This window comes from Clytia hemisphaerica, unplaced genomic scaffold (assembly GCF_902728285.1).
Source record: "Clytia hemisphaerica strain Z4C2 unplaced genomic scaffold, Clytia hemisphaerica genome assembly, whole genome shotgun sequence".
Taxonomy (NCBI): domain Eukaryota; kingdom Metazoa; phylum Cnidaria; class Hydrozoa; order Leptothecata; family Clytiidae; genus Clytia; species Clytia hemisphaerica.
Genome location: NW_027104154.1, coordinates 146,818 through 174,460, shown reverse-complemented (window position 1 = coordinate 174,460; position 27,643 = coordinate 146,818). Strand labels below are relative to the sequence as shown.

The 27,643-nt window shown below is 35.8% G+C and overlaps 1 protein-coding gene across 2 annotated transcripts; it reads right to left on the bottom strand.

The window, feature by feature from the left end:
- Positions 1–6,594: 6,594 nt before the first annotated feature.
- Positions 6,595–26,645, bottom strand: LOC136814090 (low-density lipoprotein receptor-related protein 1-like). 2 transcript variants are annotated; one of them, XM_067070592.1, is made up of 20 exons: positions 26,548–26,645; positions 25,900–26,049; positions 25,116–25,581; positions 24,047–24,468; positions 23,698–23,778; positions 22,912–23,153; positions 22,365–22,575; positions 21,318–21,758; positions 20,719–21,033; positions 19,983–20,135; positions 18,358–18,501; positions 17,459–17,590; positions 16,734–16,907; positions 14,027–14,197; positions 12,681–13,142; positions 11,958–12,083; positions 10,342–10,382; positions 9,369–9,469; positions 8,840–9,178; positions 6,695–8,338 (listed from the first exon to the last, which is right to left on the bottom strand). In XM_067070592.1, exons 1-20 carry the CDS (start codon positions 26,609–26,611, stop codon positions 7,651–7,653), a joined length of 4,923 nt encoding a protein of 1,640 aa, XP_066926693.1. In that variant the 5' UTR covers positions 26,612–26,645; the 3' UTR covers positions 6,695–7,650. The 2 variants fall into 2 exon arrangements, with proteins under 2 accessions (XP_066926694.1, XP_066926693.1); XM_067070593.1 differs by lacking the exon at positions 12,681–13,142 and having other exon boundaries at positions 6,595–8,338.
- Positions 26,646–27,643: the final 998 nt, after the last annotated feature.

Genomic DNA, 27,643 nt, shown 5'->3' with positions numbered 1-27,643 from the left:
CTCAGCGCTATAATGTAGAGGGATCGACAGGGATCGCCTGTCGGTTAGCATACAATTTTCTATCCTCTAGCAAAGCCGAGCAAAGCCATATGTTGATATATGGCTGAAGACCGTATCTTGTTATTGTCTGTATTTCGTATAGTCTACCACCTACATAGACTATCTTCAACTCAACGTGGAGTGTTCAACGTGATCTCTTTTTCTCTCAAAGTCACAAAACAAAGACTGAGAAGTAAAGAGTTCAAGAAATAAAGAGGATAATTCAAGATTTCACTGTCACTGACTGTTGCTGCCATTCATAAAGGTAAATCTCTATTGTGTGTGCTCCAGTAGTATCATAAGAATATTGGCCTTCAGCAACAAGACACTCTGCGAAATACAAAAAATCTGCAAGGTTAATTCTCAAATTAAGGGCTAGGTAGGAGTAAGAATCAGGCAATTCCACTTATACAAAAAGTGCAGCTTGGAGGGGTAAGAATCAGGCAATACACCGTTTAGGAGTCTCGCCATTTCACGGTACTCCATTGCAGAGGCCCGGTAAAAATGGTAGGTAAAAATGCGCACTTTAGTACTGTGAAAGGTTAGAGGAATGTAAACATTGTGAATTTTTGTCTCTCCTTTAAAGAGAATGATTTAGATATTTGAACATGATATCAATGATAATTTTATAAGTCTCCTGAAAATTTCACAAAAATTCATCAAGAGGAAAAGAAGTTATGATTAAAAGGAGTTCTTTACCTACCGTTTTTCTGCTATGTTTCCTTATGAGAACCAGATGTTTACCTACCGTTTTTTTACGGAGGAGAGTGAATTTTCCGTGATCGCTAAAATCAAAACAATGGAAAATTGGATTGACGCGTGCGCAGTCGACACTCCTAAACGGTGTATTCCACTTATACAAAAAGTGCAGCGCAGGTCACTGTTGGGTTTTTTGGCGTCTGCTTTGATTTTGAAAACAGCTAATCTATCTATTACTTCCGTCTGCCAATAATAGGGTCGGTCGGTCGATACTCGAAACCAGACGATCTCAATCGAACAGAACCAATGATCACACCAGATCGAACGCAAGGCTTGGTAAACTAATGACTTAAGTGAAAAATCAAGTTGTGTATTACCATTTACTGCAAAATCTTTGTTAGGTTGGGGGAAGCGTGGTAAAGAGAAGCTCATTGTTGGTTATAGTCTAGAGGAGGATTTCTGTTTTTGATTCGTAATTTTTTGTCCTTTTTGTTTGAAACTTTTAAAGGGATAACCAGATAAAATATGAAAATTGGCTAAAAGATTCTTTCCACGGTCCTTAGTAAGCCCTCCAAATATTTTTGAGAAATAACATTCCAGATTCAAGATATAACAATTAGAAAACTCGTTTTTCATACCTCACACGTACCTCATGTTGAAATTCTATTGTTTTCCAGCAGAAATTAAAAATTACAAACCTAAATATTTCGACTTTGAAAAACAAGTAGCCTGTAAAATTTGGAGGTTTTGCTAAGGACTATGGAAGGAATCTTTGGGCTGAATTTTATTTTTTATCTGGTTACTCTCGGGTGCCTAATAAACGTACATGTACGTTTATTTTTTTCGTATCAAATTTCCCGCCTGTACGCACCTTATTAGGAACTGTACGTTTATTTATTCTGAAGAATTTTCCCGCCTGTACGTTTATTCCCTCCTGTACGTTGATTTTCACCCAATATCGCCCAATTCATACTGCAAAAATTAATTATTTTTTGTTCAAGTAATAAGATATGTTGAAAGGCAGTAAATTACATTCGAACGTATCGTGGGAGATTTCGAGTGTTACGCGAGTTAATTCGAACGTTTTGCTTATTTCGTACTTGTCATTGATCTATAAGATACATGTACTTAAGTCAGTCGTTTCGATCTAGATGTTCTACTTTTGAAAAATTGGTAGATTATTCCCTGTACGTTTATTTCAGCCTGTACATTTATTTATTTTAGCTCTGATTTCTCGCCTGTACGTTTATTTCAGCCTGTACGTTTATTAATTCCAATTTTATTCTCTCCCCTTTACGTTTATTTTGGTCTGTACGTTTCTTAGGCACCCGAGAGTATCCCTTTAAGGTAGCTGCCCTGGAAATGAGATTTTCACTTGTATTTGTAAAACATCATGATCATATTTCATCTGGGGTTCTTTAGGTTGTGTGAAAAAATTGTGACCTATAAATGCTTGCACGCCTCAATTTTCAACAAAAACAAGTATCTTCCTAACAGGTGGACATAATTATGATAAGTCTTCCAGAACTTGGAACAAGCTTACGCTGCACTTGAGCTTTACGATTTATGAACATGGTAGTATACTCCAGTTGAACACGACTGTTTGGGTAATTTTGTTTTTGTTTTTATTTTTCAGGGTTCATCAAGTCCACATCATTTAGTGTATAGCTACTCTGGTCAATCTGGATTTACATTAGATACTTGGATTTACACAGTTAACTCAGATTTAAAGGATTCCCCCCGATTCACTTGGCTCACCAGAATACACTTGGAATACTTTGTTTTACTCAGTTGGCTCAATTGATACTACTCGGCTCACTTGATATTACTCGGCTCACTTGATATTACTCGGCTCACTTGATACTACTCAGCTAACTTGATATTACTCAGCTAACTTGATATTACTCAGCTAACTTGATATTACTCGGCTAACTTGATATTACTCAGCTAACTTGACACTACTCAGCTAACTTGATAGTACTCGGCTCACTTGATTCAATTAACTTGTGTTTCATTTGGGTAACTCAGATTTCCGAGGCTAACCCGGAATTTATGATTTTTTTTTTACATTGGGCTCTTCCAGAAAAAATCCGTTCATGGGGGGTGGAGGATGAATTGTCCAGAGGTATTAAAGAAATACCAAAAAATTGCAATGTCCAGGGGGTAAATTCCAATGTCCAGGGGTAATTTTTTGTGTCCACGGGGTTGATTTGATGTTTGTCCAGGGGTATAACCCGTGTCCATGGGGTTAATAATCAAAATGTCCAGGGGTAATTCATGAAAAAAATAATATATCCTCCACCCCCCATGAACGGATTTTTTCTGGAAAAGCCCATTTCATTGTTTACAACTTACTTGCACAGCTTTTTTAACTTGTTAAAAAACAATAGGCTATTAAAATAAATATACATTATATTTGAAACTGACGTATTTATCATTTTTTTACATTCCCCTTTTCAAAACATGATATCAATCGAAGCATCCCGTAGTTCAATCGGCAACTTTACGGGACAAGGCAATATGATCTCCGCTCAATTTATCGTCATTTAGTAGAGTTGACTCTTCTATTTCAAGCAAAACTTCAAAACTTTCTTTGTCTGTGGTCATGGTAGAACTCTCCATATCAGACAACTTGTGAAATAGTGACGGGAGATTTTTTTACTATCTTTACAAAGATGACAATCAATTTTGCAAACGAAGGGTACAATTTTCCCTTCAAAAAAAGGGGGGGTGGGGTGAAATAGTGAAGGGAGATTTTTTTAGTACCATTAAAAAGTGACAATGTCTAGATATATTACATGTTAAAAACTGCTATTGATATTTACATATTCAGGAACTCTTGCTTCTTACACAACCCCTTGGGAATGCAAATTGGGTCGTCCAGTTGTTTGATCATCGATCCCTACAATGTGAAAAAAAAACAGTAGACTCCCGGTTATTCGAAGCTCCAAGGGGGATAAGAATTTTTCGAATAACTGAAAAATTCGTTTTAAGATTAATCAATCAATTCGTTTTAATCAATCTACTGTAAGTCATAAGATAAAACAAAAGCGGAAATTATAGAAAAATCAATTTTGCGGATTATTTTTCAAATTAACCCTGTAGCAAGTATCCTTGTATTTTGTCTCTATTACAGATTTTTTAGCTGGGCCTTCACGCCCTTGGGCGCCTTGTTTTATAAGAAACAAACGACTAATTTTAATAAATCGTCACTATTTGTGTTCTGAATGATTGTTTAACCCTTTAAGTGCCGATGTCGTATATATACGACATGGGCTATATAGGAGGGCGAAGCCCTCCTGTAATGCCCAGTTTGAGTTAGAAATCGTTATTTTTGGTCGAACTCGTAGGAATTAGATTGTCCTTTATGGTCAAGCAAAAAGAATTTCAAAAATGAGTCTTTCCAGCGAGATTTTAAGCAAAAAAGTCAAAAAAATGCAAAAAATTGACAAAAATTCACTTTTTTGAGATTCTGACCGTTTTTTGACTATTTTTGGTCAACGAGTGATCCAAGAACCTCCAAATTTGGCCCTGTTTTACTTTATTCTGTCTTGTAGTGAATTGATTTGAAGTTTTACCACTGTCACCTTTCCATCAGTTCAGTCAGGCCCGCGTGAATGCTTTAATTCCCCTAACCTACCCCCCCCCCCCCTTGGCCGCCGCCCACCACGCCCTTCCTCAATCGGGCGGCGCCGAAGGCGCCTAAAAGAAAGAGGAGACTCTAAGCTATCCAACGAGCTATATACGAGCTTCTAATTCTTTCTAGATCAGGAGATATAAGCCCTTAAAGTTTGAACTAGCGATTTTTAAAAAAAAACTTAGAAAAAAAGACCCTGGCACTCAAAGGGTTAACGTTCATGCTCACGTAGATATCAATTATATATGTGTTAAATGCATAACCAGGTAGGTTCATAAAAGCATCACTGGTTATTTTTTATTTTGACATGTGACATTTGTTTTGATTTTGTATCCCGCTGCATACGGTTTGTTTACATATTTGGTCAGTACTTTTATTTGCCTTTAAAACTTTTAAATTTAATTACTTCTAATTATGATGACATGGTTTCCACGTGGTACCAATAAAGAGCACTATTTTCTTAAAAATTGGATAAGTCAAGAGAAAGTGAAAGAACATTTTTTGTGATTTTGCGGGATTTTGAGCACCAGATACTAACTTGATGCCTCAAGATCCTTGTTTGGTCAATGTTTGCCTCATGTTTGGTATTGAGACCACCATTTAGTCCCTGATACAAAGTTGCAAAAAATTTTTTTTCAATTAGGACCACCACTTGTACATGGTACTAAGTTGTTTTTTACTTACCTTTTCTGACCACCACCCGGCACTGGCCACACAACTTAGTACCGACCCCCCTGCCCTTTTGACCATTCTAGTGTTTTCCTATTTTTTTACTAAGTAAAATGAATAGGAAAATAGAACCTTTGAATGGCATATTTTCCAATTTTAAAAATCCAATTTATTCTAAAGCCGCTCCCTTTAAAAGCTCAAGATTAACTAGCAGTGCTTCGACCTTGAATTTTGACCAGTGCTAGATATGGGTAATTGGAGATGATTTGTAAAATTTTTGTTCGGCCACCTGTCTGATTGACATACAGACCTGAATGTAAATTTGGCTAAAACCACGATTTGATTGGAATTTGTTTCTGAAGCCTGGTTTGTCAAATAACCCACAAGTATTTGGTACTTTACAGACCGGTCTGTAAAATACAGGTCGATTCCATAACGGAACTCAAGAATTGCTGGTACTTTTGACTTGAAATTTTTTCTCTAATTCAGTAGAGAGGAATTTGTTCGTTTTTTAGTCAAAGCACTTGTTATACATTTTTGGAAAGGTAAGGGGTAGGGGAATCAAAATAACTTGGGTGCCAATTTTTTTCGGACACTTTGATGTGATTTTCGGACAAATATGACGGTCTCAGGCAAAAATCAGAGGGTGAAAAATTAATGAAAATTTTAGCTTGAGAAAACGGAAACCAGTTGTATATTTTTGGAAAGCTCTTAAAAAATTAAGATTAGAGATATGAAAGTATAGGTGATTTCTGTACCTAACTTGAGATATCAACCCTTAAAAACAGTGTTTTTCAGCCAGAAACAGCTGTTTTGTCCAGTTTTTGCCCTTTTGTAAGCTCAATATCTCGAGTTAGTTACTGACTTAGGTATGACTCCAGTCTAATCATGACGGCGGACTTTATCTAGCGGTTCCTTTGTTTGTCCTCCAAAATATTTTTTGAAATCTAGCGATAGATTTTAGTTTCAATCCGGCGTTTGTGTAAAAACTACGTGCTGGCGTTCTGGATGGAAAATAAGTGGTTTCATTTCACAGCCAAGAGTCTCGCATCTAGCACTTCGGGCTTGAAACTCAATGGGTCAAAGGAGCAATTTTAGGCCGGTCTGTAAAATACACCCCCTTCCAAGATGCTTGAAAGGTGAAAAAGAATTGTCTTAATTCTTTTCATTCATGGTTTCTTATTCTTCGTTATTCGAACAGGAAAATTGAAAGATCTTGGAAACATGTGTTTGAAACCGTTTGGATTGTCGACAGAAAATTTCAAATTTCAACAAGATCCGAAAACTGGTGGTTATTCAGTGAACTTCCAAAGATGATATTCCACAATTGATGGCTTCACGTACCAAGAGAGATGTTAATGATGGTGAAAAAGATACAAAAATGGTTCTGGGAGCATACTACTGAAGCTTCTCCAGAGTTTGTCGAAACAGTCTACTAAAGCTGGTTTTATTTGCCAACTCAAAAAGTCAAGAACATCCGAAGGCTTCAAAAATATTAGATGTTCTAATGATAAAAAAACGTGTACATCAGTAAAGTTTAATTTTTATTTGAAAGATTTATCTCATCGCCATCTGTTGTACTTTTCAGCCCTTTTCTGGAAACATAAACTAAAGTTAGCATGATGAAGTAACAAAATTTGAAATTATTTTACAATTATTTTTTATAATTTTAAAGTAGGCGATTGTGTATTATTACAAAAAATGTTAGAGAAATATACTAATACAATAATAATAAGATAAGTTTATTCACAATTATTTGCACATTGAAAAGATTATTGATGAGAATATTTTTTAACTCGTTGGAAAAATTTTGTGCTGAGATGTAAATTTATCAAATTCGCAACAATTAAATTAGTTCATAAAAAAAGAATTGACAAAGAAAAACACAGTGCTTAAAAAAATTGTAATATTTACAACATGAAATAATTTAAAGGTGCAATATTTTTATCTTTTTTTATAAAATAACAATTTTGAAATTTTTATTTTCAAAAAAAGAAATAAATGAGAACCTCTCTTTTTATAATTAAAATTTAAATAAATTATTATTTTCAAATGCCTTGAAAAGGTATGTCACAGCATAGTCATTATAAAAAAACTGGTCTTGAAGGCTTTTGCCTCTTTTTTTTTTTGATAAAAGATGGAGATTATGTACCAAAATCTATTTATTTTGAAAACTTTTTGATCATGTGATTCGAAAATAAACCAATCCCAAGAGGAGATTTTATAACAAAAGAAAATTGAACAAAAAGCCAAAACAATACATTACCAGACCGTGGTTTTTTATAATGACTATGGTCACAGTTTTGAACAGATACTTTCTGAACAGTTGGCAAGACAATTCATTAGTGTTATGTCAGCGTTCTTCCTCCTATCACAATTTGTATAAGGCTTTACAGCTCCTTTTTGTGTGAACCTTGATCTCGTTCCTAATCTATCTTTATCCCAACACGCGATTTTTTATCACAGCATCGAGGAGGAAAAAGCCGTGGTAAACGTAACGTAAGCCTGGAATACAAGGCGACGAGGTTGTTTGAATCTTTAACTTTCGTTTTTTTAAGATAAAAATATCAAATGAAATATCTCCGAATGACGTATAGGAAAATAACTTATGCTTCGGTATGATCCCCATCGTTACTTGTAACGCTGAATTGTCGTGTGCTTTCTAACGTGATTTTATTATTGTTATCTAGGTTTTTGATGGGTGAGTTTGACAACCGAGGTGTTGTCTTATTGATATCACCATCAATATCAGGAAGCTCGTAATCCGCATTTTTCATATCCGCCAAACTTACACTATGGGAGGGCGTCTCCGGTGGTGAACTTCGATAGCTGGGCGGGTAGCTTGGTAATGATCCAGGTTCATATTTACCTAAATCGTACGGATCAGTGTATTGGGGCGTTACGAAATCAGTAATGGGCGGTTTATTCATATTATCGCCATCATCGGTGAATTGGACCCAATCTCGTTGTGGTGGTGCCTTTTTGATATCTGGTTCTTCATAAACCGCCCCTACAGTAGCGCCCTCAGCAGGCGGGAACTTGGCGCCTGCTATTTCAGCATAATCTCCAAGGGTAGCAGGAAGTGGCATGGGTGAGGCGTATTCGCCAAGGGAAGTTGAAACGCCCGCTTCTTGTGGTGTCGTGTAATGGTTTTGTTCGACAGCTGGGCGGTTATTGCTTTCCGGTAATTGAACTTTGTCACTATGGAGATCATCATAGAGACGGTTTTCGAAAGAGACTGGACCGAGTTCGTTAGCACCACATGTTGTAGGAGCTTCTTTTGTAAATAATCGCCTGTAAAATGAACGGTTGATAAGTAACTTATATTGATCAGTCATGTTCATAATTTTGGACAGATCTAAGTACAGGAGATTTTCACAAATTTTTACTGATTTTCATTCTCATGGATCAAATTTGAAACAATTGATCTGCTTTTCTGGACATATTGAAAACATACTTGTTCAAGAATAAGAGTTTAAGGGCCTCTTCCACAAAATGTTCGTCCATGGGGGGAGGGGCTGATGATTATATGATGATATGATGCCAAGGGGTAGTGGTAAATCTACAACATCGGCCTTGTCCGGGCCGGGAGGGGATGAATTTTCTCTGTTGGGAGGTAACTTTGAATGTCCGGATGTCAACTGATGCTTGTCTGGGGAATTAGACCTATTGTCCGGGGACCAGAAGTCACAATGTTCGGGGGTGAGTTTCAAGAGAATTGTTACATCCCCACCCGAATATTTAATTCTTTTCTGGAAAAGCCCAAGGCAGTGAACTCCAGTCAAAAATGCTTACTTTTTCTTAATGTACCAAGCCGCCATGACCAGGATGACCAAAATGATACAAGCAATGATCAATCCTACTGCAAGGTTAACACGCGAATTACTTCTCGTGCGGCCGCGTGGTGTCGAGACATCCAAGAATTGAATTTTACCAGTCTGTGCATTGAATAAATGGTCCGCATCATCATCCGTGGAAATACCTTCTTTAATATGAGCGCTACTTAAAGTCGTCAATTGACCTGTTTTGTCGGCATATAAAACGGCAAATGTGACCGTTTGACGTTTGTTATCGGTAATGAAATCAAAAATGACGATATCTTTGATGTAGGACACCGGCACAGAACGACGTCGCCTATGAAGATAAGAAATATTTTTTATTAAAGGTTTTGTGTTACACTGTTTCATTGATCATGTGATAGACACGTGGGAAGTTTATCGTACGAGTACGACATTAGAATTTGATTGTGTTTCAGAAAGTGAAACTCAAAAATACTCCTTGAATTAGCAAATCTTAAAAAAAAAAGAATTGTAAATGGTCTTACTTTCTCTTTTTGCTGACATCACTTTTCGATTCACATTTGAAATCTTCACAATAATCAATCAATGTCTTTTTCATTGTCTCTTTGAATTCTTCAACCGTCACCTAAATAAAAGATTATATTATAGATGGAAATGATATTTTACTGACGGCCGTCTCCCGAACGGACATTTACCCGAGTGGAGCTTTCCCCGACTGTACCCAGACCTTTCACCAAGCGGTTATTTACCCAACAGACATTTAGCCGACTTAACATAACTATGATAACTAGATATTAAATTATCGTCAACTCATCTTTACAGTGAGAGGTCTAGCATAACTGGGTGCATAAGTCAATAGGCTGAATAAGGATGAATAAATCATAACCTAGAGAATGGAAGGGGATTTCAACTCCTGGTCTATTTCAAGTCCCCACTCCTGGTTTGTGGAATCAACGTCTTTTTCTATGCAGTTATTGCCAATATTAACACCATGAAGTCTCAATTCTTACTTTTATAATGTGAACACATTCAACTTAGATGTTCAAAATCCATTCGCTTTAAAGGGACATAAAAGTAGTAAAATGTAAACATTGCGCGAACCACGTGTCATTAAAGAGAACAATTAAAATCCAAAACAAACTTGTAAGACAATTGAACAATCAAAATTAGGCATATTTGGTTTGATTTTTTATTTTGACATGTGACATTTGTTTTGATTTTGTATCCGCTGCATACAGTTTGTTTACAAATTTCGCAAGTACTGTTATGTCCCTCTAAGTACTATGTGGATACCACCTTAAGGGAAACAGTCTTATTACGATAACATGGTATCCATACAGTAAGCAAAAAATAATGCCAACTTAAAGCAAGTGAGCTTTAAAACTGGAACTACCGACTTAGAGAAATTGACTTTTGCCCATCATTAGATTTCTAGAAGCAATATAATGCATGAAAAGCCATATTGCATTCCAACAGTTCCCAAAAACTTCAACATACCGGTGTAGAGCTTTCCAAAACCATTTTCACGATATTGGATTCTAAAAAAAAAGAAAATAAGTAAGATTGGTTAAAGCGTCTCCGAAATGGATTTCAAAGATAGACGATATGCTACAATAGTAAAGTAGGTTCTCTCTATAAGACAGTGGAGTCTCTTTAACTCGAACCTCTTCAGTTAACAATTCCTTTCTTTAAACTTTACTTCATAACTCGAAATTTTCTTAATTTGAATTCGAAAACAGGCAAGTTACGGCCTGTGCAAAAAATTCGATAAGTCGTGACGGCCGTGACGGCCAGTTGTTCCACCCCTTTTTATGGGAAAATTTTTCGTTATTTTTACTCTTCATATTAATACATTTCCAAAAAGTCCTGGGCCAAAAATTCTGTTTCAGCCATTTTTGGAAATTTAAAGCAAAACACTTTTTGCTGACGTCAGCCAAGATTTGAAATACTAATATCTCCTGGATTATTTATTGAAATGAGCCCAAATTTTGTACGAAGGCAGGGTGGATAAATGTCCTTAATTTCCAAAAAAAAAAAAATTCAAAAAATTGATGACGTCAGCACTAATCAGCAATTTTCGTTTTTTCTAACAAAATGCTGACGTCATCAATTTTTTGGAAAATTTTTTTTGGAAAAAAAAGATATATATAAACTCTACCTTCGTACCAAATTTCAGTTCATTTGGATAAATATTCTAGGAGTTATTAGCAATTTAAATTTTTGCTGGCGTCAGCAAAAAGTGTTTTTCCTGAATTTTCCCAACATGGCTGAAACAGAATTTTTGGCCCAGGACTTTTTGGAAAGGTATTAATATGATGAACATAACCCAGTAAAAATTTCTTCCAGAAAAGGGGTGGAACAACTGGCCGTCACGAGTGTTATGATTTGTTGGGTTTTTGTGTTGGTTGCCATGGAAATGACGGATATTTTTGACGTAAAAACTTAAAATGCCAATAATTCCTGAAATTTTTATCCAAATGAGCTCAAATTTTGTACATAGGTAGGGTTCATGAATATCTTTTATTTCCAAAAAACAATTTTCCTATAAATTGATGACGTCAGCATTTTTTGAGGAAAAAAGAACATTGCTGATTTTTGCTGACGTCATCAATTTTTTGAGATATTTTTTTTTTGAAACGAGAGATATTTATAAACCCTAGCTTCGTACCAAATTTGAGCTCATTTGGATAAATATTCCAATAGTTATTAGCAGTTTCAATTTTTGCTGACGTCAGCAAAAAGTGTTTTTCCTTAATTTTACCAAAATGGCTGAAACACAATTTTTGCTGGCCCAGGACTTTTTGAAAAGGCATTAATATGACGAGTGAGAAAAACCAAAAAATTTTCCCGAAAAGGGGGTGGAACAACTGGCCGTCACGCATTATTTGATTCGTTAATTTTTGCACAGGCCGTAACTTGCCTAGATTGTGTTTCCCTGTGCAGGTTCAAGTCATGGAGACTCCGCTGTAGCTCAGAGAATTACGAGTTCATATTGGGTTTAAGGAGAGTTTGAGTTAAAAGAAAGCCTTTTTGAAACTCAAACTCTCCATAAGAGTTTAGAAGATTAGAAGATTACTAGTTCTCATTCGGCAGAAGATAATTCATTTACTTACCTGCGTTAATTTCACAATACTTTCCAGCGAAATATTTGGGACATTTACAAATTTGGCTGTCACTTTCTGTACAGGAACCACCATTTTTACACGGGTTGCTTGTGCAAAGTTTTCTTGGCTTGATAGCTAATGAAGATTATAATATAAAACCTTGTTGAAAATCTTATTTATGGATAAAATACTCTGAAATGTTTCAACTAGATTGAAAGTTTCAGAGATTGTCATATGTTAGCAATATTGGTATATTTTAAATATCAGAAGTTTTAAATATCAGAAACTTTAATATTTTCTCAAGCATGAAATTTTCTGAGGTCAAAAGACAGCGAAAACAAGTTAATTGATATACGTTAAAAGTAATTTTACGGGGTTTTTCGAATCCCGGATTCAATACCTGTAGGAGGTGAGAAGTTTCCGAGTACGATAAAATGGTTTAGAAAAAAATTCAATTGCAATTAAAAGCGAGCTTGTTAATTAAGTTAAATTTAAAGGATACATTTCAGTCAAAAGACACGAATTCGAGTCTAATTAATTTTCAGTATTCTGCAAAAATATGCCTGATTTCTGTCTCTGATTTCTCCTTTTGAATTTTGCTTAATTATGTGTTAATGAATACTTAAAATTGAGAATAACCAAGAAAAATAAAAAAATATGTTAATAATTATGTGCAAAAAGGGTTAGTTAAGTTTAGTCGCTTGATTAATGAATTTTAAACAGGTCTTTTACCTCCTGTTGAGAGATGCGATTTAGTGGTTTTAATAAAGGGCGGTTTAGTTGTTATCGCAACAGGCGTTTGGTGGCGGGTTGTTAGCAAGGGCACAGAAATCTCGTTTGGATTTTCGGTAGTATGTTCGTGGGTTTTTGTTGAAACGACAAAATGTTCGGTAGTCGGTGGTTTCCTTCTGGTAGTTTTCGGGATGACGTTTGGAGTCGTTTTCGGGATGACGTTTGGAGTCGTTTTCGGGATGACGTTTGGAGTCGTTTTCGGTCTAACGAAAACGGTTGTTGTCATCGGATTATGAGTAGTAGAGGCCTGTCTTTTCATCGTGGTCGTAGGGTTTGTAGCTGGGATGAGCAATTCTGTAGTCTTCCGACTAATGCTTGTTGTATGGTGGTGGGGCGTTGTCTTTATTTCCGCCCTTTTAGTAGTTGTATATTCAGGCGACTCGGTTGAATGGTAATAGTTAGCTGCAAATTCATTAGTTAGAATATTTCCTTTATCGTTAAACTAATTATATTTAGATAGCGTGCATGTGTGTATGGACATTGAGTGAATGAACGAATTATAGTGCAGCATGATTAGAAAGATATAAAGTTTACATTGTGGGATGAATGAATGAACGGGATGAATAAAAGAAGGCTGTGTGGTAATTGAAAAGCACAGGTTTTTTTTATTTAAATCCACTTAATATCGACAAACGGTTTTTTGCGGGATTGATTCTTAAAGGGATTGTTTGAGGTATTCGGCATGTGGTTCGCTCTATTTCTAAGAACAAAACCTCAAAATATTTTTGCATAACTATCTTCCTAAGTCGAGATATATTAGTTACAAGTTTATGGCTTTTAGTAAGAATTACAACGAAAGAACCGTGTAAGAATCCATTTTCAGTAATTTCAAATTGTGATATCTCGACTTTGGAAAATAGTTACACCAAAATACTTGGAGGTTTTACTCAGGACCGGTAGAAGGTTACTACAGGTCAAATATCTCAAACCATCTGATTATCCCTTTAAACTCTAAGTAGAATCCGATATAATTGTGCTCTAAGTCGAAAACACGATTTAATGAGTTTTGGAATGAAATGAAAATACTCCAAATGAAAAGACTGTGAGACGAGAGTATTTTTACCAAATGTAGGCTAGCTCGAATAAAACCTCTCTGAAGATTATTGAATCTGAAAATTAAATGATTTTGGCAGAAATGCAGGTACGTAGTATTTATAATTATAAGTCACAGAAAACCGAAAAAAAGATCAATTTCCCCAAAACCTTGGCTATTCTCAATTTAGATCTTATGGCAAGTGCACGTAAACTTTGATTTTCTAGAAGTTTATCTTTATAAAGATTCTTACCATGGCAAGTCTTTTGACATTTCTCCAATGTTGTGAATCGGTTCTCATTGCCTTTACAACCTCCATAACTGAATTTCTCACATCTGTTGGTTATACTATTGAAATAGTAACTTGACTGCAACGCTTCACATGGTCCAGCGTCCTTTGGTTTGTAGCAAATGTTCCGTTTATCTGTTATGGTGAAGCAAAATGTTAAGAAATTGTCATCTTCAGAGATTAAAGGAAGGTTTTAAGTATGAGACAAAATGGATTTTACTCCACAAATTTGCACATATTCTTGAAAATTTTGAGACGGAAAAGCCACTTTATTATATACTTCGAACGAATATCTATACGGATTAACTTTTAAGACATTTTCGTTGTCCTCCCAACTAAGTCTTCGGGCTGGCGACTGAAACTTTGTCAAGTTAATATTCAAGGGCATAGGTTTAGCCAAGTGATGATTATGGTTATTCCCGGACTAGTTTTCTCCGGACTTACATAACTACTCCTTTCCAATGATGAATAAATATTTATAGAGGTTATGCTGTTTTTAGTAATTGACTTTGCCAAGCAAGGCCCCTTAGATATATGCATTTTGGCTTGAAGTTCTCTTGCTGTAACCTCCCTAATAGTCTAATGGCGAAATGGAAATTCTAATGGGCGCCTTGAGTCAAAAAAAGAAAAACAAGCAACATGCTGAATGGACCTACCTGATGATGAAAGTTAGTTAGCATTGATAGCAATGCGAAAAGAAATATGAAAAAAATCCGTCAGAAAATATAGCATTTAGCGAAAATACACAACACAATAAATTCATCATTGATTGTTGATGGGGGGAGAGAGAAGGGTTGTAGGGATAAAATAAATAGGAAGTTCTGGTCGCAAAAATCAGTTTTATTGACAATTGAATCATGCTTGATGGTGAGCATTGTTATCAATAATGTTTTTGTGTGAACAACATAGAAATACAAGGAAAAAATCCAATGAAAATCTGCAAAAACGGCGATTTCCGGCAACCGGAAAATTTTTTTTTCTCAAAAATCGAACTCGGCCATCTTTTGAGCATTGCGAATATGCATCTTTCTGCAAAAAATCAGAAAAAACTTAAATTGAAAATTCGAGAAAAAGTCAAAAAACCGGTTTTTCCGACATATTTCCAGAATTTTCGGCCGGAAAAAAATGTTTTTCGAAAATCGGGCTCCGTCACATTTTAGGTATTGTCATATTGCATCAGTGTGCAAAATTTCATAAAAATATATAAAGTACAGCTCGAGAAATTCAAGAAATACTGTCTTTCCGGCGAAAATAGGTTGTTCCGGCGACTTTTAAAATAGTTCCGGCTTCAAAAATCAATTTTATTGAAAATTGAAACATGCTTGATGGTGGCATTGCTATGATAATGTTTTGAATGAAAAAACAACCCATTATATGGAAAAGTCCAATGAAAATACAGAAAAACGGCGATTTCCGGCATATTTCCGGCATTTTCGGCCGGAAAATTTTTTTCTCAAAAATCGGACTAGGCCATGTTTTGAGCATTTATAATACGCATCTTTGAGCAAAAAATCAGAAAAAACTTATGATGAAATCTCGAGAAAATGCCAAAAAACCAGTTTTTCCGGCACATTTCCGGCATTTTCGGCCGGAAATGAATTTTTTCGAAAATCGGGCTCCGTCACAATTTAGGTATTGACATTTTGCATCAGTGTGCAAAATTTCATGAAAAAAATATAAAGTACAGCTCAAGAAATTCAAGAAATACCGTTTTTCCGGCGAAAATCGGCTGTTCCGGCGATTTTTAGAAAGTTCCGGCTTCAAAAATCAATTTTATTGAAAATTGAAACATGCTTGATGGTGGGCATTGCTATTAATAATCTTTTTGAATGAAAAAACAACCAATTATATGGAAAAGTCCAATGAAAATCCAGAAAAACGGCGATTTCCGGCATATTTCCGGCATTTTCGACCGGAAAAAATTTTTTATCAAAAATCGGACTAGGCCATGTTTTGGGCATTGTTAATACGCATCTTTGAGCAAAAAATCAGAAAAAACTAATGATGAAATCTCGAGAAAATGCCGAAAAACCAGTTTTTCCGGCATATTTCCGCCATTTTCGGCCGGAAAAATTTTTTTTTCAAAAATCGGGCTCCGTCACATTTTGGGCATTGCCATTTTGCATCATTGTGCAAAAAATTAGAAAAAACTAATGAGCCAATCCCGAGAAAAGCTGGCAACAGACGAACGAACGGACGAACGAACGGACAAGGGTTAATTTAAAGGACTACCTTAGGTAGGTCCAAAAACTAGCGCTCTTGAAGTCTTGGCGAAATATTGTTACGGGTTTTTGAAAAAATGACATGTAAAATGTTAAAATATCAAATCAAAAATGCCTAAACATGGTCAATTTTTTGTTCGTTTGAAAGATATTTTCATGCAGATTGAAAAAATCATAATCTACTACTAAAATCCGAATCTTTTTCGAAAGATTTTGATGTTTCTCCCTTCACTTAAGATATCCTATGATATCATTACTCATTGGCAACGAGTGCGAACCATACCGGTTCCTTTCTTACAAAATAGTCAACGTCAAAAATAAATTCTTTTAAAGGGTCTTTTTCGAGCTTTAACTATGGCACATACCCGTCACCTCACAAACCTAGTACCCCCGGGTCCTCGGCACAAGGTGTGCAGCTGTAATAGTGAGGCCATTAAAATTTATCCTACCTTCTGGTGTACAAGATGTTCTACATTCTAATTCAGTGTCAAATCGATTCAAGTTGCCATTACATCCTCCATAAGTGAATTTTTCACAACGTTGTGACGCACTGTTGAAATACCATTTTGTAATGGCTGCTCTACACGGGCCACTGTCTTTCTCCAATTTGCACGACTTTTGAACTGAAATAAAATTTTGAAAGGTGATCATTGGCATGAATTATGTCAAATAAATCCTTGAATTTCGGTTTTTTTAACAATATTCCAATACGATGGTGATAAAATTGCGCTATTCTAGATAAACTTTATGCCAACAGGGGGCATTCAAGAAAGCCTGGGAAATACTGGTCAATGAGATTGTTCGCTAATCTAAAAGATGAAAAGCCGGTAAGTTTCTGGAATTTCGGTGATAACTGGAAAGCGTACCTCAATAAGCGGTCGGAAAATCGACAAAATAGTCCAAAGCTAACACTTTGGGAAAAATCCAAAAGACTCAAAAGAGTTGTCCTTCCAAAACTCTTCTCCTCGTTTAAAATAGACTATTTGGTAGTCTACTTAATATATCAATCTATAGAAGTTTTCCATGTTTTGTCAAGTTACGTAATTTCCGCCATTATGGAAGCAAAAAACGTTCGAATCTGTAAAGGCGATACCTTACGCAAATCGAACGTTCGCTTCCTAATGACATAAGTTACATAACATGAAAAACCTCTTTTCCATCACAAAAAACTTACTTGATTGAACACACTCGCTACCACAACCACGACTGCAACACATTTTCCCATCATTGCATTCTTTGTTGTCCAGACAGTTCTTCAACGGGTCGTATATGCAAGCACCCACTTCATTGTTGGCTGGACAAACATCTGAATGAAAAAGTATACAAAATACAAATTTCCAGTAAATAATTTTTAAGAATGTACTTGATAAACACCTTAACCAATCACGATAAAACTTTAACCCCTGGTATTACTTCACCCTGTAAGAGTTAACCCAGACTATCAAGGACAACCAAAAGTAAGTAATCAATGAAGTGGTTAGCTCCCATACATAACTGGCCTTTTGTATTACTGTACAAACTCGCATCAATCTCATGTTTACTTATAGACCTTTTCATAAATTACGTCACGAACATCACTTGCCTCGTTTCGAAATTATTTTCATGGTGATTAACTCCGAGCGGATTTTATTAAAACTATTTCCTATTCATAAAAGAATCATTTAATGTCTCAAGGGACACAATCACCATGGTATCACCGTTATTTGTGAAAAGGTATTAGCTCCATAAAACTTTAGTAGAAGAATTTCCGAACGAAGGAATGGACAAGAGTAAGAAAGGACTGGCGAACGAACAGGCAAACAAACAAACGGGTATGCAACCGAACGGGCAGGCGAAAGAACAGGCAAGCGAACAAGCAGGCAAGCGATCGAACAGATAAGCAAAAGAACAGGCGAGCAAACGAAAAAACACGCAACCGAACGGGCAGGCGAAAGAAACGGCAAGCGAACAGACAGGCAAGCGAACGAACAGATAAGCAAACGAACGGGCAAGCGAACGAGCGGGCAAGCAAACGAACAGGCAAGCAAACGAACAGGAAAGCGAACGAGCGGACAGGAGAACCAAACAACTTACACTCTACTGGTCTCTCATCTGTACATGTTTTTCCGTCCGCTTCCAAATACATTTTGTCCGGACACAAACATTTAGGTTGTCCATTGGAAGGTCCCACTACACAATGATGGCTGCATCCTCCATTTCGTACTGTACATGCGTGGTCTGAAAAATTGAAAAATCGTTTCTTAAAAACAACAAGCGATACTTTTATGGACCTACCTGGTTATCAAACTAATCAGTGAACATTGAAACAATGAAACACATAAGACATAACTGGTCAAAATACAAAAAAATAAAGAAAATGAAAGCATATCTATTGAGAGAAACTATCAACACTATTGAAAAAGATTTTTGAAAAAGAAATAAAAAAGCTATTAAGCGCTTTTCTTTATAAAAACAACTATCAGAAAAATGCACAGCTTAATAAATAAGGTTTCCAGAAAACTCAAACCGTCGCACTCTACCGTGATATTTTCTTCTGTTAGAAAAATAATAATAAAAAAACAATTTAGCTAATAACATTGATCTACTGTATGCTCATAAATAGTGATTCTTATAGATAAAGATTCGTTTTTCAGCCAAAAAAATAATAAGTGTTTACAGAAAACTCAAATAATTACCCTCCACCGTGACATTTTCATCGTGAAAAAACTAATAATAATAATAATAATAATAATATGGCTAAGAACATTGATGTATTCTTATTAAAAGTGGTTCTTATAGATAAAAATGCGATTTTTGAGCCAAAAAATTTTTTTCCTAAAATCTCCTGAGCCATCCTTTAACTATGATTGTACCCTACTTTCATGCTAAAAATCAGAAAAAATTAATGATCCAATTTTTCACAAAGTCCAAAAAACCCGTTTTTAAGCCGTTTTTTGGCCCAAATTTGCCCCCCAATTTTTTTTTTCGAAAATCGGGCTCCGTCACATTCGAGGGTTTATGGTCATGCACCTTTGTGCCAAAAATTAAAAAAAAACTAATGAGCCAATCTCGAGAAAAGCTGGTAACTAACACACTAACTAACGAACGAACATGGGTTAATTTATAGGACCTCAACCCCACCGGGGTAGGTCCAAAAATTCAAGGACTAGTTCTATATTGACGCCTTTTTCTAGGGCACAGAACACGAACACGTCCTTATAAAAAAATAAACTGGCAGTGGAGAATGGTTTAGAATAAACAATTACATATGTGGTGAGCAACGATGTTGTTTACTAGTCTTGATCTCTTATCGTATACAAAAGTGTTCTCTACTGATAGGTAACGAACTTGGTAGGAAGTTTGTTAACGGGTTATTCCCGTGAAACACTTTGAATCTTTATAATATAAGGACCCAGGCCTTATAGAGAACCAATGTAATGATAAACAGATAAATTAGATATAATCTTAGCCTGATTAACCAAGCCAGTTTTTACAAGGCCAAGATACAGATGTCGGCAATATAGCGTTATCGGTGCTTTAACGATTTTTACGATGTACGGAATTTTGCCTTGAAAAACTGATGCTCAGTCACAAATTACCATCAGATTTTACCGAGTGACTGAATCAATCTGGCTTAGATTTCTAGGCTAATATAATCTAACCAATCTGCACCTAAAACCTTTCATGATCTCTTCCCTCCCATAGTTTTTTCTACTTACCACTTTTCTGAAGAGGTTTTTGACAAATTGGACTTCCACACGTGGTCAAACAACATTTGTTTTCTCCTGCACAATCGTCGTCATTCTTGCATGCAGCCGAGGCTAGCATTTTGACACATTTCTCATCATATGGGCAATATCCTGGTTTGACAGCTGAGGATTTACGAAAAAGACTTGAAGACTTGAATTTTAATAAAAGAATTGAATGATAACTAAAGGGGTGTAATCGGCAAGCGACGTTTTTTTGCCCTAGCTAGGGGTGTAAAGCCCATATGTGAAGCTTATTCCGTAGGTCGATTGAGGTCCGAGGGAGATAGAATCTTATAGATTTAAAAAATAAATTCACCTTAAATTTATTTTTTCAAGTTTATTCTTGATATATAATGTAATTATAGCGTAGTCAAGAAAAACACATCGTCTTTCTATGAATATTTCGGCCAACTGGCCTTTTATTTTTTGATGTTGAAAAAGGCCAGTTGGTCGAAATATTCATAGAAAGATGATGTGTTTTTCTTGACTACGCTATATTGTATACACATTATATTATGACCTAATGATAGATAAAAGCCAGTGTTGCTTTTCTGTTTTCCGGTGTTTCTTTGGGAAAAAACTTAGTGTAATAATCGCAATACAGTCGACTCTTGCTGATTTGAACGGGAAATTTCATTTGGTCGAGTTACAGAGAGATTCGAATAAAATAGAAAAATTCGAATACTAAAAGTTCGAATAAACTTACTTTGTTTGCACTCTCGTACTTTGAACAACATCACCGGATTCTGATATTGTGGCGGGCAGCCATAAACGTCACTAAAGCCGCGCTGTGCACATGACATCCAATCTTTACATTTGCATTTGAAGTTAGCACCAAATGAATCCGTAGCTTCGGCGCATTTTACGCCGTAGTTTGTCTGTTTATATCCAACAGGGCATTTTTCAGGCTCCTTAACGGACGATTTGAAGAAAGTCGTAGCAGCGCAAGAAGTGAAACAGCGAGCTTTGGACGATGAACCAATGTTCATTAAATGGCTGATTTTGTAAATGATTTTACTTTCTATAATGATAAGTGAAGAAAATATTTATAGTCAGGGTAAGAATGCTCACTGCTTTTAAGCTAACACTGTCAGTTTTAATTTGTTATTAAATACACTGACAAAAAATACAAACAGCAGCAAAATCTATAACAGATGACAGAGAAAGTCATCTAGTCTAGATTTTCTTTACTTTGATATTTATTCTCTATGCGAGAAAATAAATTTTCAGTAGGGTAGTGCTATACTGCACGATGCAAACTTTCAATTTTTGCACTTTCAATGCAGTTCATTTAGTTAGGCTTACCATTGACAGCGATATCTTTGACCACGTGCAAGTCACGTGGATGATCCAAACCACCTGTCACATAGTCGATCCGCCCGCCACTTCGTTTATCGGCAGAAAAGATTGCTCTCTTATAGGTATCCGTCCAAAACATCTGGTCACCGGAAATAGATAAATCGAAAGGTTCAACCACGTGACTATCTTGAGTGACCAACCAAAAACGTCCGTAAAAATAAGTCGTTTTTTGCACAACCAATTTCCGTGTGCTCGATACCAAACTAATATCGATTGATTGGATGCTATACGATTCACTATCACACCAATATAATCGATTTTCGATTTTATCAACAGCTATACCGGTAATGGCGGTTTTCCGGGTTGATTTGTATGATTTTAATCCGGTACCGTCAGCATTGATACGGTATATACGTCCATCGTAATGGTCATTGAAAAATATGAGTCCTACGAAAAAAAGAATTTCTCTTTGGGTTACATATCAGCATATAGTGTTGTCAACAAGGTGACCCTAACCAACTAGCAGTGGACTACTACACGTTTTTTGTACAAGAACAAAGTATATAAGAACATGGCTTCGATGACCAAAATATTAAGAACAAGTTAAAAACATTTTTAGGCTATATTGACTCGAAAATACCCAATTTGATAGGGAATTGTAAGTAAATTGATATACTCCAAAATGGTAGAATTAAGAACATTTAAGAGCATTTTAAGGCTTGGAACTCAAAAAGTTAAGAACATCGGAATGCTTTTGGATCCTCTTATAAAAAAAAGCGTGTAAACCGAGGACATGACAAAATGCGATACGAACTCACCGCTTAATCTTCCAATATATCGAACCAAACACTTTCTAACTGTTTTCTGTTCCAGCTTGGATAAGTAAGAGACTAGTGTTGTTTCAATCCCAAGACTATAATATCCCAGCTGGCACACAACGTTGTTTCAACGTTGAACGTTATATGGACGTTGTGAACGTTAGATAAATGTTGAAACAACGTTGTGTGTCAACTGGGATAGCATAAGAATCCTGACGAAAAAATATTGTCTAACCTTTTTCTTCATATAAGGCAATATCTCTTGGTGAATGTAAACCAGCAAACATGGTCTTGATGTCTTCACCAGTAACAGATGAAACTACCAAATCCTTATTATCTTTAAACCAATACAATAATTTATTGATTTTATCGATAGCTAAACCGTATGTTACTTGACCGGTGATCAAAGTTTCGAATTTACCCCCGTTTTCGTGCATACGATAAACCTGTGGAAGTGAAAGTGAAAGTTAGAATCTAAGCTTGAGAATAAATCTTGAATGAATGATTCTTTAATGTGCAGCGTGTAACTTTTAATGCATTAGATGAGAAATAGTAATCAAACATAATGAGCTTACGCTCAAACCACAATGACATAATTAGAAATTTTTACGTCAATTAGATACGACTCAAGTCGATTTCAATCATCCGTCCAGAGGGGTAGCCAGTCTGCAAACTCAGTGTCGCATACGCCGCCGCCGTCGCCGTCCCGATCATGAATAAAACGACTAACGTACTGAGCTTTTTACTTGACAAAAAAAAACATAGATAGGAAATTCTCTTACTTTTTCTTTCTTATGATCAGCCCAATAAACATATCGACTATCAGGTGTCGAATCAAAATCCAAAGCAAGAGGACTTTGCAATCCCTCGTGTGTGATGTTTGGTAAAGGTTTAATGGAGAATCCATCTTGTCCTTCATATTTGACCAAATGATTGACCGTGTTAGCGAAACTGTCCGCAAAATAAATTTCGTAAGAACGTTTCGATTCAACACAAACTTCGTCATCACTGCTTAATTCCCAACCTGTTAAAGAAGAGAGAAACATTGAGGGAAGAGCGTCCAACTTCGAGTTAACGAAAATTTTATGATAAGTGAGGGTTTGAATAATAGTTAACTCGAAAACTTATGTACGAAAAAACCGAGTTAGTTAACTCGAAACGAGAGACATAGAAAAATATAAACATGGTTCTATAAAAAGGAAAGTAGAAAAATTGAGACACGGTGATAAGACATTTCTTCACTGTTTGGAATAGTTTAGGTTCAAAGCCGTGTGTCACTGATTTTAGATGTCTTAAAATGACCAAGTGGATTTAGACTTAAAGAAGTATCCTAATACAGTATGTATCCCTTGACTTGTGCTATTCACAACGGTTTTTTTTTACTTTGAAAAATGAGAATTGAGAGAATTTCTATTAATTTTGACTGGGTTAAACGGGCGGATCTGACCGGGTTACTGATACAGGCGTGGTTTAATTTTTTGGTGGTAGAAAACACCACTTTTGGCAAAAGGGTTAAAACAGTTTGAAAATTCTTAAATAATTAGAACAGATCATTTTTTCATACTGACCAGTAGGACATCCACATTTGTATGTTTGACCAGCATTGAAACACATATGCGAGCATCGATTCGTTGCACATGGTTTGGTTACTGAAATGAAAATATCATTCTTAGCAGACATCTACACCACTGTCTCACAGCCCAGGTGGGACTCTATCCCACAGTGGGAATGAAAATTACTATCGAAATCCCAATGGGCATAAATATTATGTTTCTAATTCAAAATGATGGTTTTAGAGTAAAATTATCTTCCATTGAATTTGAAATAGGGGTAAAACTAGATTCAATTTCCGAGTGGGGCTGATATTGTAGGTCATTTTCCTGGGGAAGAAATTTTTAAAATAAGAAAACTTCATACTTCCAGCGTCAGTGTAATCCTCATGTAATCGGATTTGACCAATATTCTTTTGTTTGCCTCGATTCTGAAATACTGACGTCACATTATGTCCATCCATAAGGGTGTCTACGTAAACTCGATCAGTTTGCCAATCAGACAAATAAATCGCATGATTTTTTGTTGAATAAGCGAGACTATAAGGATGTACAATGCCTTGATTAAACATGAGCTCATAGTGAAGCTTCATGTTTTTACCATCATAATCAACTGAGTACAAATAGTCATATTTCGCATCTACCCAGTAGAGACGTTCTGACGTATGATCTATAGCCAGATCGTTGGGCCATGTTAGATTTTTGGTAACTATGGCAACTCGATCGGTACCGTGCAATGTGCTTCTTTCAATTTTCGGCTCTTTACCCCAATCAGTCCAAAAAAGATGTCTGTAAGAGAAAAGACAAATCATCGATTACTATAATCGAGACAAACCGATCTCAAATAAACATCATTTTGCAACCTTAATTTCGTGTTTCTACCATGTAGTTGTCTAGCTCGAATAACAACTACCCAATTCCATGAATTTATCTATGAAATATATTTAATGTTTATTAGTCTAGCTGAAATAATCAGCTACAAACAAGATTGTCTACTTCCACTGATTAATTTCATATCGAGAGAATCTTCAAAAAAAGTTATTTAAATCTCCATAAATCGAAGCATAAATATATACTCAGAGGTTTCAGATTCAGAGACAACTTAATCAAGTATGTTTACGTTTTTTTATAAGAGCACCCAAAATTGTTGAAGTCTTTCGATTTTCTTAACATTTTGATTTTTGAGTTTTAAGCCTTAAGAATGTTCCTAACATGTTCTTATTTTTGCCATTTTGTACGAGTATTTATGTCCATTCCCTAAAAAATCAGATGGAGCCTTAAAATGTTCTTGAGTTGTTCTTGATAATTTGGCCATCGAAGCCTAGTTTTTAAATAGTTTGTTCTTATAAAAAACATCTAGTAGACTTGTAGTATTAGATTTCACATTAGTTATAGAATTAAGAAGCAACGGATACTGCAAAAGATTAAAAGTATACCTTGATTTCGGGTTAGCCAGAATGCCACGCGGTTCTGATTCTTTGTCCAAAGCGAATAAAACTTTTCTATGTTTGCCTTCATAGTCCGCCACTTCGACCAAGTGCATTAAACTGTCCGTCCAATAAACATTATTGGAAGTCCAATCTGCCGAAATACCTTGGGCGTATCCGATAGCATATGTCAATACCGATTTACGGTTTCCACCATCCAGATCACTGCAATTGATAGTATGATAACGGAAATCACCCCAAAAGACTTTCTTGTTATGCGAGTCGATTTCTAGAGAACGGATATGTCCGCTGGATTGGAATAACGTTTCGGCTTGTGCTGATTCGCTGTACCGTTTACCGGTCGTACTGTTTAACCGGAGACGTAGTACGCTTGTGATGTTAGTGATATAGAGACACGGTGGAGTACAACTGGCCGGTGTAGAGAGAGTTGTGGCTGGTAACTGAGTTGGACTATCTGTAAATTTATAATTTTATTATAAAAGTTTTCAATAATTGTAAAAAAAACCAAATTTTGTTAAATTCTTAAAAATATTTTACCCTCACCAAAAGTATTAAAAAACCATGTATAAAGAATGGTGAATTTTCTTGACTGCCCTGAGATGATATTCGAAGAATTTCAGAAAAATTTAATAATCACACAGTAATATCGTAAGACAGACAGACAGACAGACAGACATACACCTTGTCATAGTGTGAATAGGCCCAAACCTAAGCTAGAGATCACTGCACGAATATGATATTATAAAGTAATGTGAAATCATTAAAATTCTACCTGAAGAAGTAGCACAAGTTTCCGGGCAATGTTTTGAAACGTCGAATTTGGCATCACCACATCCAAGCAATTGACCACAGTTCTGCTTCAAATGAATGCATTGTGCTTTGCAAACTTGATCTGCTAGATCGTTGTTGTCTTTGCCCTGATCTTTAATTCAAGAAAAAAATCATGTACCGTATATTCTTTAACATCATTAGGGGCCGCAGTCGAGGGTGACCCAATGGCTCCCTTTTCTCTAGACGATCCTAACGTCTACACAAGGGAATAATTTATGAGAAGGGATGAATTCAAAAAACAGAGGTTAACCCGAGGTGAAGAAATCAGTGGCGGAGGCATTTATAGTGTATATTCCAAACTCCCACCGCTTTTTTACGTGAAACGCTCTACGGCTGTAAACTCCGCGCATATATATTTTCCCGTGTTTAACATCCCTCTAACGGACTATAGCATCGTCTACCTTTCTTTAGCTATCTACCCTAAGTACAAAGTAAAAATTCTTTGGCAGGGCCCAGCCAGGGGTTTAACCCTAGGTAACGGAAGTAAACAAGCTTGCAATACTTTAATAATTGTTTAATGTTGGACCTTTCAAATTTTTTTTAGTAAACTTAGAAAAAAAACAGCATGGTCGCTAAAGTAATAACTTACCAGCATTGACAGCTGCCATAAAGGTGGTCAAAGCCAAACACAGTAATATTGTCGTCAAAAACATAGTTTAACAATGTAGTCTCATTTTTAAAACTTCTACGAAAAAAAAGAAGAATAGAAAAATACACAATTTGTCAGTCAAATTTCCAAATTACAATCTCAGTTTTGACATCTCAAACTCAATAAAAACAACCCGTCCATGCAACAACAATAATACCGTAATCGTGCGGTCAGGAGCGATTTTTTTATTTAATCTACCACCCTAAACTCGACCCAATCCATTTTTTACACTTTTTCTATTGTTTTTAGGTGCGAAAAAAAAACTGGGGCGGTTTAGGGTGATAAAACGGACAACAAAATGACCGCGCGGCAATTGGCAGCTACGGTCGAAAAGGTGTATTAAAGGCTTGAGTGAAAACTAAAAACTTTGCGGTTATACAATCTCCTTTAATATATGTTAAATGAGTAAAAGTGATGTTATAAAAGTTAAGCATTAAATCTTATCATCTTACTTTATTGAATATAATATGCTCAGTTTGATAACAAGAAAATAGCGTGCATAAAAACAAGATCGTAGGATTTTATCGTGATAAAATTTTGATCGACGGTTAGATAGAATAAAACTTATCCCACATGAGGTAGGTTGGTATTGAAAGAGATTAATAGAATATTTTCAATAGCTGACTACATTTAATTGCTAAGTAGCTGAGGAGGAAAGCAGGAACTTATTATCAAATCATCATGATAAAATGACGTCAATCTCTAAAGATATTATAAAAACTAAAGCTCTAGTTTTTTAAACTTTAGGCGTATAGACTTTCGCGATCAGAAACTTTCGAATGTAAATGTCTTTACATTCTAGGAAGGGCCATTCGCGAAAGTTTATGCTCGCAAAGATTCTTGACAAAATAGAAAATCTGTAAAACTTCAAACTTTGAAAAAAATGTAACTTTTATGGCACTTTTTAGCCTGCTAAAAGACTAACAAGTCAAAGGACAAATGTTTCAAGCCAATCCAAGAAGTATTTGTTCCTCTAAGCTATTTTTCATGTGAAAATTCTCAATTTTGCGTCTTGATTCGCGAAAGTTTATGCTCA